Source organism: Nomascus leucogenys, chromosome 14 (assembly GCF_006542625.1).
Source record: "Nomascus leucogenys isolate Asia chromosome 14, Asia_NLE_v1, whole genome shotgun sequence".
NCBI lineage: Eukaryota > Metazoa > Chordata > Mammalia > Primates > Hylobatidae > Nomascus > Nomascus leucogenys.
Window position 1 is genome coordinate 74,835,085 of NC_044394.1, and position 18,077 is coordinate 74,853,161.

An 18,077-nucleotide genomic window follows, 5' to 3' on the forward strand; every position below is an offset into this window, starting at 1 on the left:
TGAATAATGACAAGAAAAGGAGGCGTCATCTACAGCAAGCCACCCTGCCCTTCCAGGCACACGAGCCCCTAGAGGGGAACTGGAGACCCTCCCCACCCAGCCCACTGCTGGTTTCCGTGGCTTGGCTCTTACTGCCCAGCTCCTGGGTCTCTGGCATGTGCTGGGTACAGACGTTTGATGTCACGACTCTCCCATCTCCTTGACTAATACCATCCTGATACAGACTTGGTGCCCCCCACACAAGAGCACTGAGGGGCAGGTGCATGAGCCAGCTGGGCTGTTGAGCAGGCAGGTGGGCCGTGCTTTCAGGTTCTGCTCCTACCTGGGTCCCTCTTGGCCTCTGCTGGACCCTGCTGCTCCCAACATGCAGACACAAGGCTTCTCCATGTTCATTTTTATTTAAAGACTCAGAAACACAGGCATCATGGTTCGTCATCACTGACAAGTCTTCCAAAATCACACGCTGACATTTGTGTCTAACATAAACACTTGGGGTAGGGTGTGTGTGTTTGTGTGTGTGAACTGTGCAAAGTACAAAGGATCTCCCAGTCGGCTGAGCTTGTTTGGAGGTGCCCGGCCTGGCATCACCCCATGAGGATGCCAGGAGAGCACCAGTGGCCGCCATCTTCTCTGCCTCCCTCTGGGCAGAGGCCCCTGGTGGCCTGCAGTCCCGTCCCTTTGGTGTCCACTGACTTCAGCCATGGCTGTGGACTCTACCATGCTCCTCAAAGGAAATCTCTGTGGCCCCCAAGGCCACTACATGGCTAAGATGTGTACATCATGGGGCCAGGATGAAACATAAGGGTTAGTTTAATCTTAACTGCCAAACATATGTGCCCTTTGAGGCAAGATGGCCTGAAGAAAGGGCTAATTCTGCTCCTGCTCTTCTCTGCAAGCTACATCATCATGAAGGCTGCAGGGCCTAAATGAGTTTAAAATACTCAGAAATGCACGTGGGCCATGCATTTCCTCTGCCCTCAGGCAGCCCGGCATTGGCTCCAGAGCTCTGGCCAGACCCACGCATCGCTCTCCTTCCTAAGGTGGCACCAACGCCCACCCTACTCTGCCCTGAAAGGGGCCAGCTGATATTCTCCAAAGACATGGAGATACTCGCCCCAGCTCTCTACCATGCTGCATGCAGTGGGCTGTGGCCTCGCCCCCCACCAGGAGGGTGAAGCATATTTCTACCTGAAGCACCATGTGGGCCATGCCTGGGAGAGGAAGAACGTTCAGGTTACTCTATTCTGTTGCTTGGTACCTGCGTGCCTTGAAAAAAAAGACTTAAAAAAAGTTACCTGGAGACTTGGCTTAGTCTGGTTTCCCCGGAGAACACCTGCGTCATCCAGGTTGTTGATCTGTGCACCTCTTTGGTGACAACATGAATTTAAACACGCACAGGATTTTGGTGCAGGATGGGCAACTGATGAAGTTTGGCAATAATGGTAAATAGATAGCTTTTGGTTGTCATTAACCTGGCACACAGAAGTTCCTATGTTTAAGCCAGACTTTTTCTTCTTTGATTCTGAACAACTTCTTCAAGCCTATTAAATCTATTATCATCTGGAGAGAGGGAAAGGCATGACCCTCGCCGTGTGGTAACCACCTGGAAGTAACAAGTAGCCAAGTCACATCCCCAAACAGGAACTCTGAAAATAAGCGTCCCGTGTTTCAAAGGCTTTATGCCAGGCAAGAGAATGTATTTCTGGAATTGGTTACATCCCTGAAAACCAGTGACACCCTATGTTATCAAAGGCTAGTTTCTTCAGCTTAATTTAAGTCTGAATGGTATTTGTAAAAATATAGGTGGAGAGAGGGGTGCTGGATCAAAATTTTGAGGTGATAAAAATGTGTTCCTAAGGTGCGAATCTTGAGAACAAAATTGTCTCCCGAAGGGCTCCTGATCAGTTTTCCTGGGAAGTGAGCCATGGTGCTAATGAATATACATTCATCAGCCCCACTCAGGGAGGTCCCAGCATCAAAGCTGCACCTCCTCCTCTCTCGCCCTCCCAGCTCCCCGATCTTGCAAGCCTGCAGCCATGCCACAACCCCCTGATCTCCTTGTACCTGTGGTCTCCAGCAGATGGCTTGCACTGCCTGAAATGGGAGCAGTTATTTATTTTTAAAAAAGAAGTAAAATGGTGGTGGTGATCTAAACTGTTGTAGAAACTGCACATTTTGATACCAAGAAATCATCTTCTGAGAATGCTAATTGCAGTTCTCTCTGAGGCAATAAAGGGAAGATTTTGCCTTCCCGGTTGGGGTTGACCTGCGTGCTCCTTCTACCGCCACACAAAAGGACAATTATAGTGTCCCTTCCTCGAAATGTTTCCAGGTCTTGAATAATAATCATCGCCGTCTAGACAGAATGCAGGGTTTTGGTAAGAGTTTAAAGAAACCGGCTGCTTCCAAGCTCCCTCCGACCCCCTCAATGGATCCACCCCGCCAGCCCCCAGAGTACTGGCCAGCACTGAGGTGCGGGATGGGGGCTTCTCGGCGCTGTCCCAAACCCATATGGGAAATATAAAAATTCTGCCCCTTTGATGTCGCCTCAGACATCTTTTCTTTCAAGCTCAACCAAGTCATTACTAGTTTTACAAAAAGGCAGCACCAGATGTATGAAAAATAGGCAATGTCTGACCTATTAGAAATATATAAAGTCTAACAGCTTTACGTTAAAAATATGCTGTAAGAAAGAAGTAATGCAAGGGACAGTGGTGGTGAACAGAAAGTGTTGCTTATACTACTGGCAGGACAAAAACCCACAGATTCTGCTCCGGTTCCCACAGGGGCGGTGGGGTGCCCTCTCCGGGGCACCCCCAGGGCCTCACAAACACCCCTGCTGAGCAGCCGGGCGGCAGGTGACTGAGGTATATAGAATGGTGACAGAGCAACCTGGGCCCCGCGGGAAGCCCAGGGCAGCCCAGAAAGATGATCTCCAGCGCTCTTGGCCTCCATGCCACCCACTTCACCTGCAGACCTCCTGCAACCTCCAACTCTGCTTAGGTGGTAAATGAGAACGCTGCCGTGGCTGCAAACCACAGCCACAGGCCTGCCTGCGCCGGCACCTGCCTCTCTTCCTCAAGGTGCTTTCTTTGCAGTTTCCACAGAGGGGGTGGGCATTTCCTTGAAGAACATCCCAGGCGTGCTCTCCATTGGGGGTTTTGGGAGAAGGCACGACCTCCACAGTCCCTGGCCCCCACCCTGGGCCAGGGCGTCCCCCGCCAGGTGACTTGGAGATGACCTGGAACCCTTGGGGCGCCGTGGCTCCCTCTCTGTGTGCCGTGGGGCTTCCCAGGCGACCTCCCCCTCTGCGAGCTGGGTGCAGGGAGCACCAGTCCTCAGAAGCTCTCGACGAAGCTGCCCGGGAAGAGGCCTGTGCGGCCATTCCGCTGCAGGGTCCCCTTGTACCAGCCGTCCTCGCGCTTCTTGTGCACAAAGACAATGTCGCCTTCCTTCAGCTCGATCTCCGCCTCACTCTGGGGTGGGTATGAGACCACCACGCGGTACCTGGGGAAACAGCACAGTAGGTGAACCCTGCACAGACTGTCTCCATCTGCTGGGTCGTGCTTTCTCTTTTTCTTCCCTCGGTGTAAATTATTGTTATTTGCTGCTATTTTCCCACTTTATACAATTTCTATTTATCTTTATTTTTAATTTTTTCAAAACTCTTTTGAATTTTTTCATTTTTTTTGTAAAAAAAATTTAAAAGACATTTCCCCCTGCTGTCCTTTTAGATGCTGATCTATGAAGAAGCTGGACTGTTTCACCCCCTTGAAGATTCTCTACCCAAGCACAGCCCCCCACCTCATATCCACGCTCCTGCCCTGGCCCACCCACCCAGACTGCGGCCTCCCAGGGGCAGGGGCGGGGGAGGGTCAGGACAAACTGTGTCCCTATTTGCCCCATCCTAACGTCAAGACCCTGGGCTTGTGTCCTCACCTCCCCCTCTGTAGGTTCCTCTGAAAAGCATAGCCCCTCAACTGCAGCACCACCTCACAGACTGGGGCCCAATGTGATGTGTGAAAGGTACTTGGAACATTGTTTTTGTAAATTGTCCTTATTTTTTTGAGACAGGGCCTTGCTCTTCCACCCAGGCTGGAGTGCCGTGGTATGATCCTAGCTCACTGAAGTCTTGAGCTCCCAGGCTCAAGTGAGCCTCCCACCTCAGCCTCCCGAATAGCTGGGACCAAGGCACATACCACCATGCCCAGCCAATTTCTAAATTTTTTTGTAGAGATGGGGTCTTGCTATGTTGCCCAGGCTGGTCTTGAACTCCTGAGTGCAAGTGATCCACTGGCCTCAGGCTCTCCAAGTGCTGGGATTATGAGCATGAGCTACCGTGCCCAACCTGTCCTTATTTTTAAATGTGCTCCAAAAATCGTAAAATTTTTTCCCAGTGCCTTAGCATTGGAACTGGCTGAGGCCGCATCACCAACATCAATAAGGCCCAACTTTCCCCACATCTCATTTCCACAAGACTTGGGCCCCCTGCAGCCTCTGAGGCCTCTCTGGAGTCCCTATTTTCAGAGCAATATGCCGTAATATGGAAGCAGAGACAGGAGCCTTCCCTGGGGCCTTCCCTGCATGGCCTCTGCCTGCAGGGGCCAGGGGCATGGGGCGTGCTGCGTGGCAGGTGCTGGAGCTCCGAGTGCACCCCAGGGGCTCTCTGGGCTGTGGCAGGTGCTCCTGACAACACTTAGCTGTGGCACTGACCAAGAGTTCTCTCCTCGACCACACTCCAGACTGGCTCCCCTGAGCCCTCTTCTTGGCTGGGCCTCACCTCTGCCTATAACAACTTGAACAACCACTAACATAACACAGCTCAAGGTGGCATCCGTAGGCTGACTCCAGCCCCCTTTAAAGTGCCTGCCTGAGAAACCTCACGGCAGCCAAAAGAATTGGCTGTGAGTTCCAGCCACACCTGAGGACAGGGCCTGTCTCCTGACTTCAGTGAGCACGTCAGCATGTCCAGATGTGTTCACACGGACCACCCGCTTCCACCATCTGTTAACTTTTCACTTCCCTCACTCTCCTGAGCCCCTACTCACTGCCTCCCTGCTCCCCCATTCTCTCTTGGAAACCCCCAGTCACTTGTGTGCCAATTGAACCTGAGCTCAGCTCAGCCTGGATCCTATTCCCCATTGCGAATGTCCATTATGTTGCCGATTAAAACCTGTCTGACCACCTTCACTAGTGTCCGGCTATGATTATGTTTGACAGGACACACACACATACACAAACACACCCCTGCTCTGCCATCCCACGCCCATCCTGCAAGCCACAGAGGAGGAGGAACAAGGCTGAAAAGCAGCTGTGGTGGCCCCAGGAGAGCCTTCCTCTAAAACGCTGCCAAGGACGAACCAGTTGGGCCTTGTGCCCTCAGCCCTCATGCTTGTGGTCTGACGGGCAGGGCCCCATCCCCACTCCCACTAGCTGGGCCTCCCTCTGCCCTGGGGAAACTCCACAGGGTCATGCTTGTCCGAAGCCTGGCTGGGACCCTGCACCCCCAGCCCTTGTGTGGGTGAGGACTGTGCAGCAAGGGCTGAGAGAAGATGCCCCCTGGGGCACCAGGATGTTGGACCTCCCATCTAAAGCCCAGATCCCACATGTGGTGGGTTTTGTGGCAGGCAGGGTGCAGCTATCCTCTCTGCCTAAAAACCCCTGGCTGATGGTTCCTCAGACACCCGCTTTGCTGAGCAGCACCGAGATGGGCCTGGCAGGACGAAGGCACTCAATAACCAGCACTGGACTGCCCGGGTACCCATCTCCACAGACGCCGAGGCTGTCTAGGAGACATGGCCCCCGTGGCTCTGGATGCCCTCCCTGGTGGCCTCCATGTGGGTCTCCTGTGGGTGGCTCCTGGTCCTGGCAGCTGCCTGCTCTGGGCCTCCTGCTGTCACCCTGCTTGGACTGAGTTGCCTCACAGCTGAGGCTCCTTTTGGACAGAGGCTCAGAGGGCTCCAGCAGTCCCCATCCCTCTCAGAGGAGGGGCCACAGTCTAAACGCCCCAGCATTCCCAGGCCCTCCACACCGCGCCCCTCCCACTCCGCCAGCTCTGCCCCACTGCGCCCTGGCGACCCCAGGTGCACCCACCTCAGGGCTCCTGCATATGCTGCTCCCTCTGCCCAGAACGCCCTTCCCTGTGTGGCCATGCCAGGCCTGCCCTTTCCCAGCTCTTACCATCTTCTACCACCCAGCCATTCACCTGTTTACCCAACTCATCCTGCCTCCTGCACCAGTCTGCAAGCTCCATCGCCACAGGGATTACTGCACACCTGCTCCAAGTGTGGCTCACATGCTTCAGGACCCCCCCCCCCCCCAGTTCCCTGGGCCCTTCCTGGACCTACTTGATACGACTTAGGGGGAATGGACTAGGGAATGTGGATTTTCAGCAACTCTGGGAGGGAATGCTTGCACATTGGTGTCTGAGAATCGAGCTGAGTGCATGCTTGGGGAGGAAGCCTTTGCCCTTCCGCAGCCCACCTGCTCACAGAGCCTGGGGTGCAGAAGCCATGGCATTGGGGCAGTTTGGCTTGGTGCTGGGCTCAGGAAAGATGTGCAGACAGGAGACCAAGGCCCAGTCCTATGGAGCGCACAGCCCATGGGCACACAGGCCCAGCTTGCATCAGGCTGGCAAGAGGAGGAGGCATGGAGGATGGGCTCCTGAGGCTGACTTGGGGGTGCAGTGTTCCTACTCCTGGGGAAGCAGAACAGGCCAGGTTCTGGGTCCCAGTCCCGAATACCAGCCAACTCTAAGTGTCTCAGAGCATCTACAGGTGCACGAGGGTTGGACTGGTTCCCATGGGCTGTCTGCCGGCGAACCAGACGCTGCTCTCAGGGACATGCAGGCGGGGAGGAAGGAGGGCAGGCAGAGGCACTTCCTTCCTCCCAGCCCAGCGTCTCTGTGAGGGCTTCCTGCTGGCCCTCCTTGAAGGACAGATGGCTGCCAGGATGCAGCCAGCGGTCTGTGAAATCAGACAGCATGCACACAAACCAAGGCTGCGAGGGCCTACAGGACCAACGCCATCCTACCTGTGGCCTTCTGCCATCCTCCACCTCTTCCAAACACCTGCTTCTCCTCTCTCTTCCCCAAGGAAAGAAAGGAAGGCAAAGGGCAAGATGATTTCTCAGACTCTGAATGCAAGTTTTGGCTTTTGCCTCAACTTCCAGATGTGAAATAAACAAGCAGCTTTAAAAATATAATTTGTTAGAAAGATGTAATTTGGTGCTTCTGAGCAATTCAATGATTTAATGAGCCCAGATGGATGTGGGCTGAATTTATATGAGACAAGCATTTAACGTTTCTGTCCAGATCATTCCAAGACTCTGAGCTGTTCTTCCTGCTACAGGAAAGTAATTGATACTCCCCGTTATAGACACAGAGGGCCGTTGTCGTGTCCGTGTGAGCAGCTGAGGATGACAGCTACTCCCAGGTCACAACTGTGCGTCATAAATCAGCGAGCAACTCTGCCCTGCTGAGTATAATTAAGGTTATGGCAACCACGGCTAATTTTCAGACACGGGGCTCAAGGAATCCAAATGGGCAAAATCAGAATGAATTCTCATTCCATTATTATTACCATTAGCTCTGTGTACGAGGTTTAGATGTTCTGCTTTCCTTGGGGGTCGTCTGTTTCCCTCCCTGACAACAGGGTCTGCAAAGTGGCCCTCCATGTGGTAGCCTTTTCAGAGCACTTGCTCCAGCACAGGAAAACGAATGAGCCCCTGAGTCCATGGAATGTGCTGGTAACAGTGTGGTGTCTGCTAGGAACATGGGGATAAGAATACTTCTATACCCTGGACACTAAACTGTAATATCAACACGCATATTAGTTGTTTATGACTGTAACAAATGACCATAAATGTAATGGCAGCACACTATACAAATTTATTACAGTTCCATCCGTCAGAACTCCAACACGGTCTCACTGGGCCAAAATCAAGGCGTCTGCAAGGCTGGTTCCTCCTGGAGGCTCTAGGGTAGAAGCTGTTTCCTTGCCTTTTCCAGTTGCTAGAAGCTGCCTTCATCCCTTCTCTGGAGGCTTCTTCCTCCATCTTCAAAGGGGAGTGCTCTCATCATGCCACTCTGACCTTCTCCTCTGCCTCTCTCTTCTACTCATAAGGACCCTTTGTGATTACACAGGGCCCACCTGGATAATCCCAGGTAATCTCTTTATTTTCAAGTCAGCTGGTTAGCAACTTTCATTCCATCTGCAACCTGACTTCCTCTTTGCCATGTACGGTAACACAGTCATGAGTTTTTTGGGTTTAGGGCATAGACATCTTTGGGGGCCATTATTCTGCTCACCACACACATAATGGATCAGAGCAAGGGAAGCTGAAATCCTAACAAAGCCAAATAACTCAAAGGCCATCAAGAGCTGAGGATAAGCTGATCCAATGTGAACTTCTGGGGAGAAGCCTGTGCAGGTCAAAGGGGTGGGGGTCGGCCAGGCTGTGCTGCAGGTGCCCTCACCATCACCATCTTACTATTATCTATCATAGATGTCACAGCATATATTACTATTAGAGAGGTCATAGTGAAAGGTGAAGCCAGCTGGACTTCGTGGGTCGAGTGGGGACTTGGAGAACTTTTCTTTCTTACAAGAGGACTGTAAAACGCACCAATCAGCACTCTGTAGCTAGGAATGTAAAATGCACCAATCAGCGCTCTGTAGCTAGCAAGAGGATTATCAAATGCACCAATCAGCGCTCTATAAAATGCACCAGTCAGCGCCCTGTAAAACACACCAATCAGCAGGATCCTAAAAGTAGTCAATAACAGGGAGGATTGAAAAAAGGGCATTCTGATAGGACAAAAACGGAACACGGGAGGGGACAAATAAGGGAATAAAAGCTGGCCACCCCAGGGCAACCCGCTGGGTCCCCTTCCATGCGGTGGAAGTTTTGTCCTTTCACTCTTCACCGTGAAGGTCCGTGGCTCCGTTCTTGAAGTCAGCGAGACCATGAACTCGCCAGGAAACAACTCTGGACACAAGAGCATATATTATTATTGTTGTGTTGTTTAGTGTGCACTCATACTTTTTCTGGTGTTAATCTAGGTGATTTACAAGTATTATACCCAGACATGTATTATTATCCCCATTTTATGTATGTGGAAACTAGGACTATAAAAATGAAGAAAGGATGCCAGGCACAGTGGCTCACGCCTCATGCCCAGCACTCTGGGAGGCCAAGGTGGGCGGATCACTTGTGGCCATGAGTTTGAGGCCAGCCTGGCTAACATGGCGAAACCCCGTCTCTACTAAAAATACAAAAATCAGCCAGGTGTGTCGGTGGATGCCTGTAATCCCAGCTACTTGGGAAGCTGAGGCACAAGAATCCTTGAATCTGGGAGGCAGAGGTTGCAGTGGGCCGAGACTGCACCACTGCACTCCAGGCTGGGTGACAGAGTGAGACTTTGTCTCAAAAAAAGAAAGAAAGAAATGAAAGATGTTCAGGATGAAATGGCTGGTAGGTGGCCGGCGTGTCTGTCTACTCAAAGCCTCTCTATGACACTTGATACTGCCAAGGTGCAGAAGAGCCAGTAGGCAGGCATCCAGTGGGCAGGAGGAGCTGGTTCCAGAACTCAGCTTGCCTGGCCCTGCACCAGAATAGACCAGGGTTGGTGTAGCTCTGCTGGGGAACCGGGGCATTAGACAGTTTTAACCTGATGCCATGTGCATTTTCTGCCTGCATTTCCTATGACCACAGCCGTATTATGAGTTCCACAAGCAACTTCTGGAAATTCAGCTCCCTCTCCATAGTCCGCAGGACAAGAATATGCCAGACACCTAAAGATGAGGTCCCCTTGGAAGGAATGGGGCATGGCCCTCTAGTTTACTTACACCCCAGGCTCGTGGGCTTGGCTCATAAGTCTACTTGTGAGGCTGGCCTGCTGCCTGCCAGCTGCTGGGGCAGGGCTGCTGAGCCTGCAGGCCTGGCTGACCCGGCCCCAGGGTGCTGCCCACAGTACACTCCCCTAGTCCTTTCTCAGAGGAGCTCCCTCTGCGGCACCTTCTACCTGAATGTCCTTCCTCTTGAGAGTGGAGAGGAGAGTAGCGCCCGCTTTCTTTCCAGCGTCTCAAGAGAGAGATGGTTGAGATCTGGAGGAGTCTGGACATAGGAGAGGCCCAAGAAATGCAGGCAGCAACACTGCCCATTCCTCCTTGGCATTTCGGGGTGGAAACCTTGACTCTGACAGCCCATACTGCCCTGCTGGCATTCCCACTTTCATGATCATAGGTGGGCCTTGCACACCTGAGGCCCTCCAGGAGTGCTTGGCAGCTGAGTGTTCTGGCCCCATTGCAGGGACTCTCACCTCTGCACAGGGCGCAGCCCAGCAGCTCCTCCTCCAAAGTAAGCCTGGAAGTAAGTTTTACTCACAAGTCTGCAGGGCCCAAGTCCAAGTGCTCTCTGGTGCTGTCCCAGCCCGAGGAGTCAGCATTTTCCCAGTCATGCCCTCAGCTCCGACCTGCCAGGGCTCCCCAGGATACCAGGCAGCCTGTGGCTACCACGTTGAGGGGAGGGGGCATTTCTGGGGCTCATGAGTGGTTTGGTTTCAGGCTGTATTTTGGAAACACTTCTCTTTAATCAGTGCTACAGAGCGTTTGGGAGCAAGGAGGCCACCAAGAGTCTCTGGGTACAATGACCCCTGATTAGATGGAACACTCAGAGAACGGGAGTGAGTCCCTGAATTTTCTAATTCATCAGAGACGCCCATCACTTTATAGAAACAGGGTCTTTCAAGACTTTTTATTGAGGTGTCTGAAAGTCATGTCTTTGAAGATAAAGTTGAGGGGTCTGGGGAAGAAGAATCCTAGGGGAGACATGAGAACAGCTTTGAACTATCCCAAAGTCTGTCATTCTCACGAGCCGGCAGACCAACTCTGTGACTCCAGACAAGGGCCAGGACCCATTTGGAAAACACAGGCAGCAGGTGTTGGTCCCATGGAGGGAGGTTCTGATGCGGAGGAAACTCCTTAGGAGAGGATGGGAGGTGGAGGAAGTGGAGGAGGAGGACAGAAGGAAAGAGAAGGTGGGTGTGTGTTGTGTGTCTGAATGTGTTTGTGTGTTTGTATTACGTGTTTGCTTGATGTACAATTTGTGTATAGTGTGTGTATCTGTGTGTTATGTGTTTTGTCTGGTGTGTGTGCAGTGCATGTTTGGTGTGCAGTGTGTGTGTCTGCACAATGTATATGGTGTGTGTTTATGGTGTGTATGTATGGTGTGTGGTGTGTGTATGGTGTGTGATGTGTTTGTACAGTATGTGTGTGTATGGTTTGCAGCATGTCGGGGTGTGTGTTTGCAGGGTGTGTGGGGTGAGTGCAGTGTGGCATGTGTGTATGGTGTATGTGGGGTGTGTGTTTGCAGTGCATGTGGTGTGTGTGTATTGTGTGTGGGGTGTGTGCAGTGTGTATGGTATATATGTGTATGGTGTGTGAAGGGTGTGGGTTTGCAATGGTGTGTGTGGAGTATGTGTTTGTATGGTGTATGTGGGGTATGTGTGTTTGTATGTATAGTGTATGCGAAGTGTGTTTGCACAGGTATGTGGTCTGTGTTTGCATGATGTATGTGTCGTGTGTGTGATGTCTGTAGCATGTGTGTTTGCAGTGTGTGGCATGTGTCTGTATGATGTATGTGGGGTGTGTTTGTATGGTGTATGTGTATTTGCATGGTGTGTATGGTGTATGTGTTTGTATGGTGTATGTGGGGTGTGTGTTTGCAGTGTGTGTGTTGTGTGTGTATATGCTGTATGTGTAATGTGTGAGTGTTTATATGTGTGGTCTGTCTGTTTGCATGGTGTATGTGTGGTGTGTGTGTTTGTATGATGTATGTGGGGTATATGTGTGTGTGTATGGTGTATGTGTGGTGTGTGTGTTTGTATGATGTATGTGGGGTGTGTGTGTTTATATGATGTTATCTGTGGGGTGTGTGTGTGTTTGTATGGTGTATGTGTGGTGCGTGTGTGTGTATGATGTGTGTGGGGTATGTGTGTGTTTGTATGGTGTATGTGTGGTGTGTGTGTTTGTATGATGTGTGTGGGGTATATGTGTGTGTATGGTGTATGTGTGGTGTGTGTGTTTGTATGATGTGTGTGGGGTATATGTGTGTGTATGGTGTATGTGTGGTGTGTGTGTTTGTATGATGTATGTGGGGTGTGTGTGTTTATATGATGTTATCTGTGGGGTGTGTGTGTGTTTGTATGGTGTATGTGTGGTGCGTGTGTGTGTATGATGTGTGTGGGGTATGTGTGTGTTTGTATGGTGTATGTGTGGTGCGTGTTTGTGTATGATGTGTGTGGGGTGTGTGTGTGTTTGTATGGTGTATGTGTGGTGTGTGGGGTGTGTGTGTGTTTGTATGGTGTATGTGTGGTGTGTGTGTTTGTATGGTGTATGTGTGGTGTGTGTATGTTTGCACAGTGTGGTGTGCAGTGTGAACCCAGTCCCCCAAGCGCCTGGGGCCTGGTGGAGGGGAAGGCACTTCTCCCTGTGGGTGTGGCTGTATGGGCTGGGACTGGCATGGCAGTGCTGATGGATCTGCAGAACCCAACAATGGTGCAGCCCCTGGCGGAGCTGTGACATGTCCCACAATGTCCGCAAGCTGAAAGTAGGCCTTGTGACTACACAGGACTGGGGGTGCTGCTGACCGTGCACCCTACAGTAAGGTAGCTCAGGGCGTGGGCTCTGAGGTCAGAAAGCCCTCAGCTGAATCTCTGGCTTGGCCACTAACTAGCTGTGTGATCTTGGGCCAGTTACCTAGCCTTTTACAAAACCTCGGTTTCCTCATCTGTAAAACAAGGATAACTGATTTCACAGGGTTCTTGGGAGGGTTCACTGAGACTATACACATGTAGCGCTTGAGGAAACATTGCAGGCAGGGCCTGGCTGTCCTGGGCATGCGTAGCCAGAATCCATGCCCGCTGCTGAGTGTTCTGAACGTCACCCCTGTGCAGAACACCCAGCTCTTGTGATGCTAACAGCAGGAGTACATGCGACTTCCATTCTAACTGGTTAGCAGAAGTCAGTAGCTGTGGGTCCTGCAGAGAGCCTTGTCCACTCTGGAGCCCCAGGCCTAGCCCCATAGGCTTGGCGCTAGGCGTCATCTCTGTCAGGGCTGGCAAACTGCGCCTGTGGCTAATTTGTCTAGTCTTAGAGCTATGAATATTGTTACATTTTGAAATGGTTGAAAAAGAAATCAGAAGACTATTTCATGACCTACGAAAATTGTATGAAATTTAAATTTCAGTGTCCACAAGTAGGGGTTTACTGGGACACCGGCCCATTCATCTACATATGGTGCGTGGCCACGCTTCCACCGTGAAGGCAGAGGAAGTGGTCACCACAGACACAGCAGGACTGCAACATCTGCAGTATTTACCATCTGGCCCTTAACGAAGAACTTGTGAAGCTAGAAAACTATACAGAAGAGTATGTGAGGATAGAAAACTAGACCTCTGATCTAGATAGGCCCTGTCTCATTCCCCACCTGGCACTGGGAATGGTGTCTGGGAGGGCAGCAGGTGTTCAGGGCAGAGGCTGCCTTCCCGGGTTGCAGGCACCCGAATAGCCAAGGGAGGAAGGGTTCTGGCAGAAACACCAGGACTGTCCTTTTTGGGAGGTTGTTTGTGTTTTATTATTTCAGCAATGTTACCATGTGTAGGCACTCAGTAAGGATCACATCTTCCTGCCATCCTAACCTGACAGCCATTGTATCTCTCCGTGATGCCTTCGGCTTTTATCTGAGAGCCCTTTTAGGATGGATAACTCACACAGGGGGATCCAAGCCAGGTACGCCTCTAGCCCCAGGTGAAACTCAAGCACCTGCAGCCCTACAGCCCACAGCCTTAGTGGGCCATGTTGCCTCAACCGGACTCAGTTTCCAGATCGGTAAAAACCTAGGCTGAACCATGTGAAGTTGCTAGTAAGCATCGAAACGAATGAATTTTGGCAATTTCAAAGGGTTCAATCTGATGGACTATATACCCTTGAAGCCATGATAATTCAAGGGATATAGACTTGAAGCCATCTTGAGTAACATCATAATTCTAAGACACCGAGTGGGTTGAGGCTTGCGACGGAAGAGCTGCTCTCTGAGTGGACACATAGGCCCACCAGGGACTCAGCCCAGGGGCCTGCTCCAGGATTCCCCAGGGTTGAGGGGGCACAGACCACTCACTGCCTAGTCTCCCACTATTTGCACTCAGAACCACTTGGTCCTGACACATTTCCTGATGGCTCCTTTGCAATCCCAAACTCAGGAACCAGACGGATGCAGAACGTGAAATAATACTCCAGTTCCCAGACTCGCTTCATCCAGCACTCACCCAAGCTCGGGACCATGTGGATCTGGGTGTTGAGGTACATCTGGTAAACCTAATCCCAGCAAGGCCACAGTGTCCCGGCTCCCTGAAGGTAGCTCTAGACCTCAGAGACCAAACCACAGCATGCCACAGAGCAGGCAAGCCCCTCCACTTACCTCTCTCTGGGCAACGGCTTAGGCTCGGGGCGGATGGCAGCCATGGACAGAGGTGCTTGCCGGGAAGGAGATGCGAAGTTTAGATCCAAGGAGCCTGCCTTCCTGTGCAGAGGCTCCATCCCCATGGCACCCTGCATCTCGCTCTCTATGGGGCAGGACCCTGCCCTACCATGGACAGACAGTGAGGACACTTCGGGGCCCACTGCGCCTTGGAGCAGGGCGTCCACAGCCACCTGGGGGTCATGGGTTGGAGACACAGATGGCGGGGAGCGTGACTTCTTCTTGGTGGATGCTCCAGCTAGAAGCTTCAGGAGCCCACTCTTCTTCTCTTTCTGGGGAGACACATAAGATGGAAACCAAACAGGTGAATGCTTCCCAATGCCCTTGCTGTCAGAGAGAGGGGAATGCATCTTTCTATGTGGAACTTTATTTTTAAATTTCTTATTTTTTTTAGAGACAAAAGACTTTACAACTCACAGTAACAGCAGTAGCCAGAGTACCAGCATTTTCTTGCACCAGTTCCCTGAACCCCAGTTCCCACAGGGTGGACCAGTGAGGGCCAGGTGACACTTGCAGGCACACCAGGCTGTGTTAAAGCAGAGGACCTGGAGCTTCGGGACACCAAATCCTCTCTACTGGACTGTGAGGATGCTGGCCCTCTGCTCCGGAGTCAGGCAGTAAGCATGCCAGCTCTTTGCTTTGAAGATTGACATTATTTGTACTTTCCAAGGCTGGTAACTACATAGACATCTTGAAAAGATAGGCCAGCAGATGGCATCTCAGTTGTAAGATGGGTAGAAGGGTGAGAGACCCATGGAGAACGGTTCCATCGGGAAACTTTAAAGATAACCTTGTAAAGTGGCTCAGAGGAGGAAAACAAAGCTAAGACCAAGAGCTCATCCAGGCTGGGCACGGTGGCTCACGCCTGTAATCTCAGCACTTTGGGAGGCCAAGGTGGGCAGATCACTTGAGGTCAGGAGTTCGAGACCAGCCTTGTCAACATGGTGAAACCCTGTCTCTACTAAAAATACAAATATTAGCTGAGCGTGGCGGCACTTGCCTGTAATCCCAGATACTCAGGAGCCTGAGGTGGGAGAATAGCTTGAACCCAGGAGGCGGAGGTTGCAGTGAGCTGAGATTGCTCCACTGCACTTCAGCCTGGGTGACAGAGCGATACTCTGTCTTCTCCCGCCCACCCCCCGCCAGAAAAAAGCTCGTCCAACACTTGTTTTCCTTTCTCTTCCAAAATCTAGCAGAAATGTCCAAAATAGGGCCCGAGGCCCCTAGGGCAGGCCGGTGATGCCATTCTCAGAGGAGGATGCTGCTGATGGGCCATCCCCGACAACACAGCCCTCTCTGTCACGGGACCCTGGCCAAGCCTGGCAACGTCATTGTCTGTGTAGAGGAACCAGCAGTCAATGTCATTTGCTTTCTCCTCCCCCAGCTCTTCTAAGTAGACTTTGTAGGACAGGTGACACGGTTCCTGATGGGACTTCCTGTGACGCCCAAGCCACGCTGGGGTCTGGTTGTGTAAAAGCACAACTGCTCCAGCCCCAGCCAAGTCCCCCCAGGCCTCATGCCTGGACTGTTGTTGCAGCGGTGCCAGGGTCTGGGGGCCTGTGGCTGTGGGATACTGCTTAGTGCCCAGTGAAGGGTCTCTACCGGGTAAGGTGTCTAAAGGGACCATCCCCATCACCCTTGGTGACCAGCATTTGTTCCGCTGTATTCATTAATCCCACTGCATTCAGAGCCTGTGCCCCCAGGCCACTGCTGCTTATGCAATGGAGAGGGAAGGAGATATAATGAGGGTGTGCCCTGGGCAAGTGTGGATTTCCTCTCACAGGTTTCAGAGTGAAAACCCAGCCCCCAACTCCACTGCCTGAGTCTCGGCCTTCGCTCCCCACTTTTCTCAATGTGTTTCCTCCAAGGCTGGACTCATTTTGGAGGTCAGTTGTTCCTACTTTCAGGCTCTGTACTGACGGTCCATGGGGAGTTCTGGGTGATTTCAGGAGGAAGAGGTGGCCCAGCTCTGAGCCATGCAGCATGGGGATCCAGATACCTGACTCCGCTACTGGGCTTGCAGCTCCCTGGCCTATCTCCCCTCTGCCTCACTCTCCCTCCAGTAACTTCCGGAAGGTCTTGTGCACCGTGCCAGGCCCTGGAGGTTGTGAGCAATAGGAAACAGCCTAGAGCAATCGGTTAGACATGGATTTCATTGCAGCCCTTCACGTGCTGGCAGCTCAAAGTGCGGTGTTTCCCAAATCTAGTTCTCAGAGAACCCTTGTTGGCGGCACAACTTGAGGGAGAGTGTTCCCAGGAACACACATTGGGAACTGCTTGGGTAGAAACTAGAAAGGAAAAGAAGAAACCGTGAGGGGTCAGGCGCAGAACCCTGGGATCTGAGTGGGGTGCCTGGGGGCAGGGAGTGAGGAGGCTTGTTCAGGCCACAATGTAGGCAGGGCATAAGGCTTGGGGATGGGAGACCCAGCAGCTGGGCCCGTCAGCCCCTCCGCAGGCCAGGAAGGCAAGAACTGCAGTAACTGGGGTGGGAACTGGCTCCCCAGGAGGCCTGAACCCACAGCTAGAGTTCTTGATGAGAGGGTGACCTTGCCCCCAGGGGACAGGTGGCAATGTCTGAAGACATCTGGGCTGTCACAACTCAGGGGTGCTGCTGGCATCTGGTGGGCAGATCCCAGGGATGTTGGTAAACATACTCCAAAGCAAGGGAAACCCCCATGGCAGGGTTATCCGGCCTCAAATGTCATCAGTGCTAAGGCTGGGATCCCTAGGTCACAAGGACAGCAGGCCAGGATGCAGGGATAGAAGCCAGGCCTGCCCCAGGTGTCCCGGCGGAGCCCACTCTGCAGGCTCTGGGGCTGCTGGCCACTCCTCCCCTTCTGGCAGGCAGGAGACCTGGGTGGCCTTGCGTTGCCCAAAGGAAAAGGAATTAGCCTTTCTCTGCCCACCTCTGTTTCCTCTTTCCCATGAAGGGGCCTGGTGGCTGTTCATCCCCGTCTAGGCTCCCCTCTAGAATCAAAGCTTTGGAAGTACAGGGGTCGTGTTTGTTTTATTCACTGCAGTATCCCCACCAGCGCCTAGCACGGTGCTGAGAACACAACAGGCATTCAACACTTGTTTGCTGAATGAACTGAGTCCAGCTGACGGCTCTCGGGCCCCTCGGGGAGAGCCCTTCTGGCCTCTGAGTAGAGAGGGACTCGGTGGACAGATCCTTGCTCCCAGGGCACCGTGGGCCCTGTGGGCCTGGACGTGGGGTATGGTGGAGCTGGAGAGGCTGAGGCCCTGCTGCCTCACTGCCCAGCTGCTGAGAGTATCTGCAGTCAGACCCAACCTTAGCTGTCTGCTTTAGAAAGGGTGGGGTGTGTAAATGTGATGGATAATTTTCCTGTCTCAATTCTCCAGGATTAAATAAACTGAACACTTAATTAACTTGGAAAAATGCTGATGTCATGGCTAGAAAACCCTCTCCAAAACGTCCGCCTTCCAGGACAGAATTCTGCTAATGCCTTAAGCATCAGTTATTACCAATCACTGTGGAATTCCCAGTACTAACAATCGTCATGCTCACGGAATCCATGGAA

At 52.2% G+C, this 18,077-nt stretch overlaps 1 protein-coding gene across 1 annotated transcript in view; it reads right to left on the bottom strand.

Moving 5' to 3' along the window:
• Positions 1-379: 379 nt before the first annotated feature.
• The window catches only part of SH3RF3 (SH3 domain containing ring finger 3), a 370,655-nt gene continuing 352,957 nt past the window's right edge, over positions 380-18,077 (bottom strand). The window contains exons 9-10 of the mRNA XM_030827021.1: positions 14,479-14,810; positions 380-3,507 (exon numbers count right to left, since the gene is read on the bottom strand). Coding sequence (XP_030682881.1) covers positions 3,339-3,507; positions 14,479-14,810 — 501 coding nt within the window. The 3' untranslated portion in view covers positions 380-3,338. The remainder of the gene's footprint in view (positions 3,508-14,478; positions 14,811-18,077) is intronic.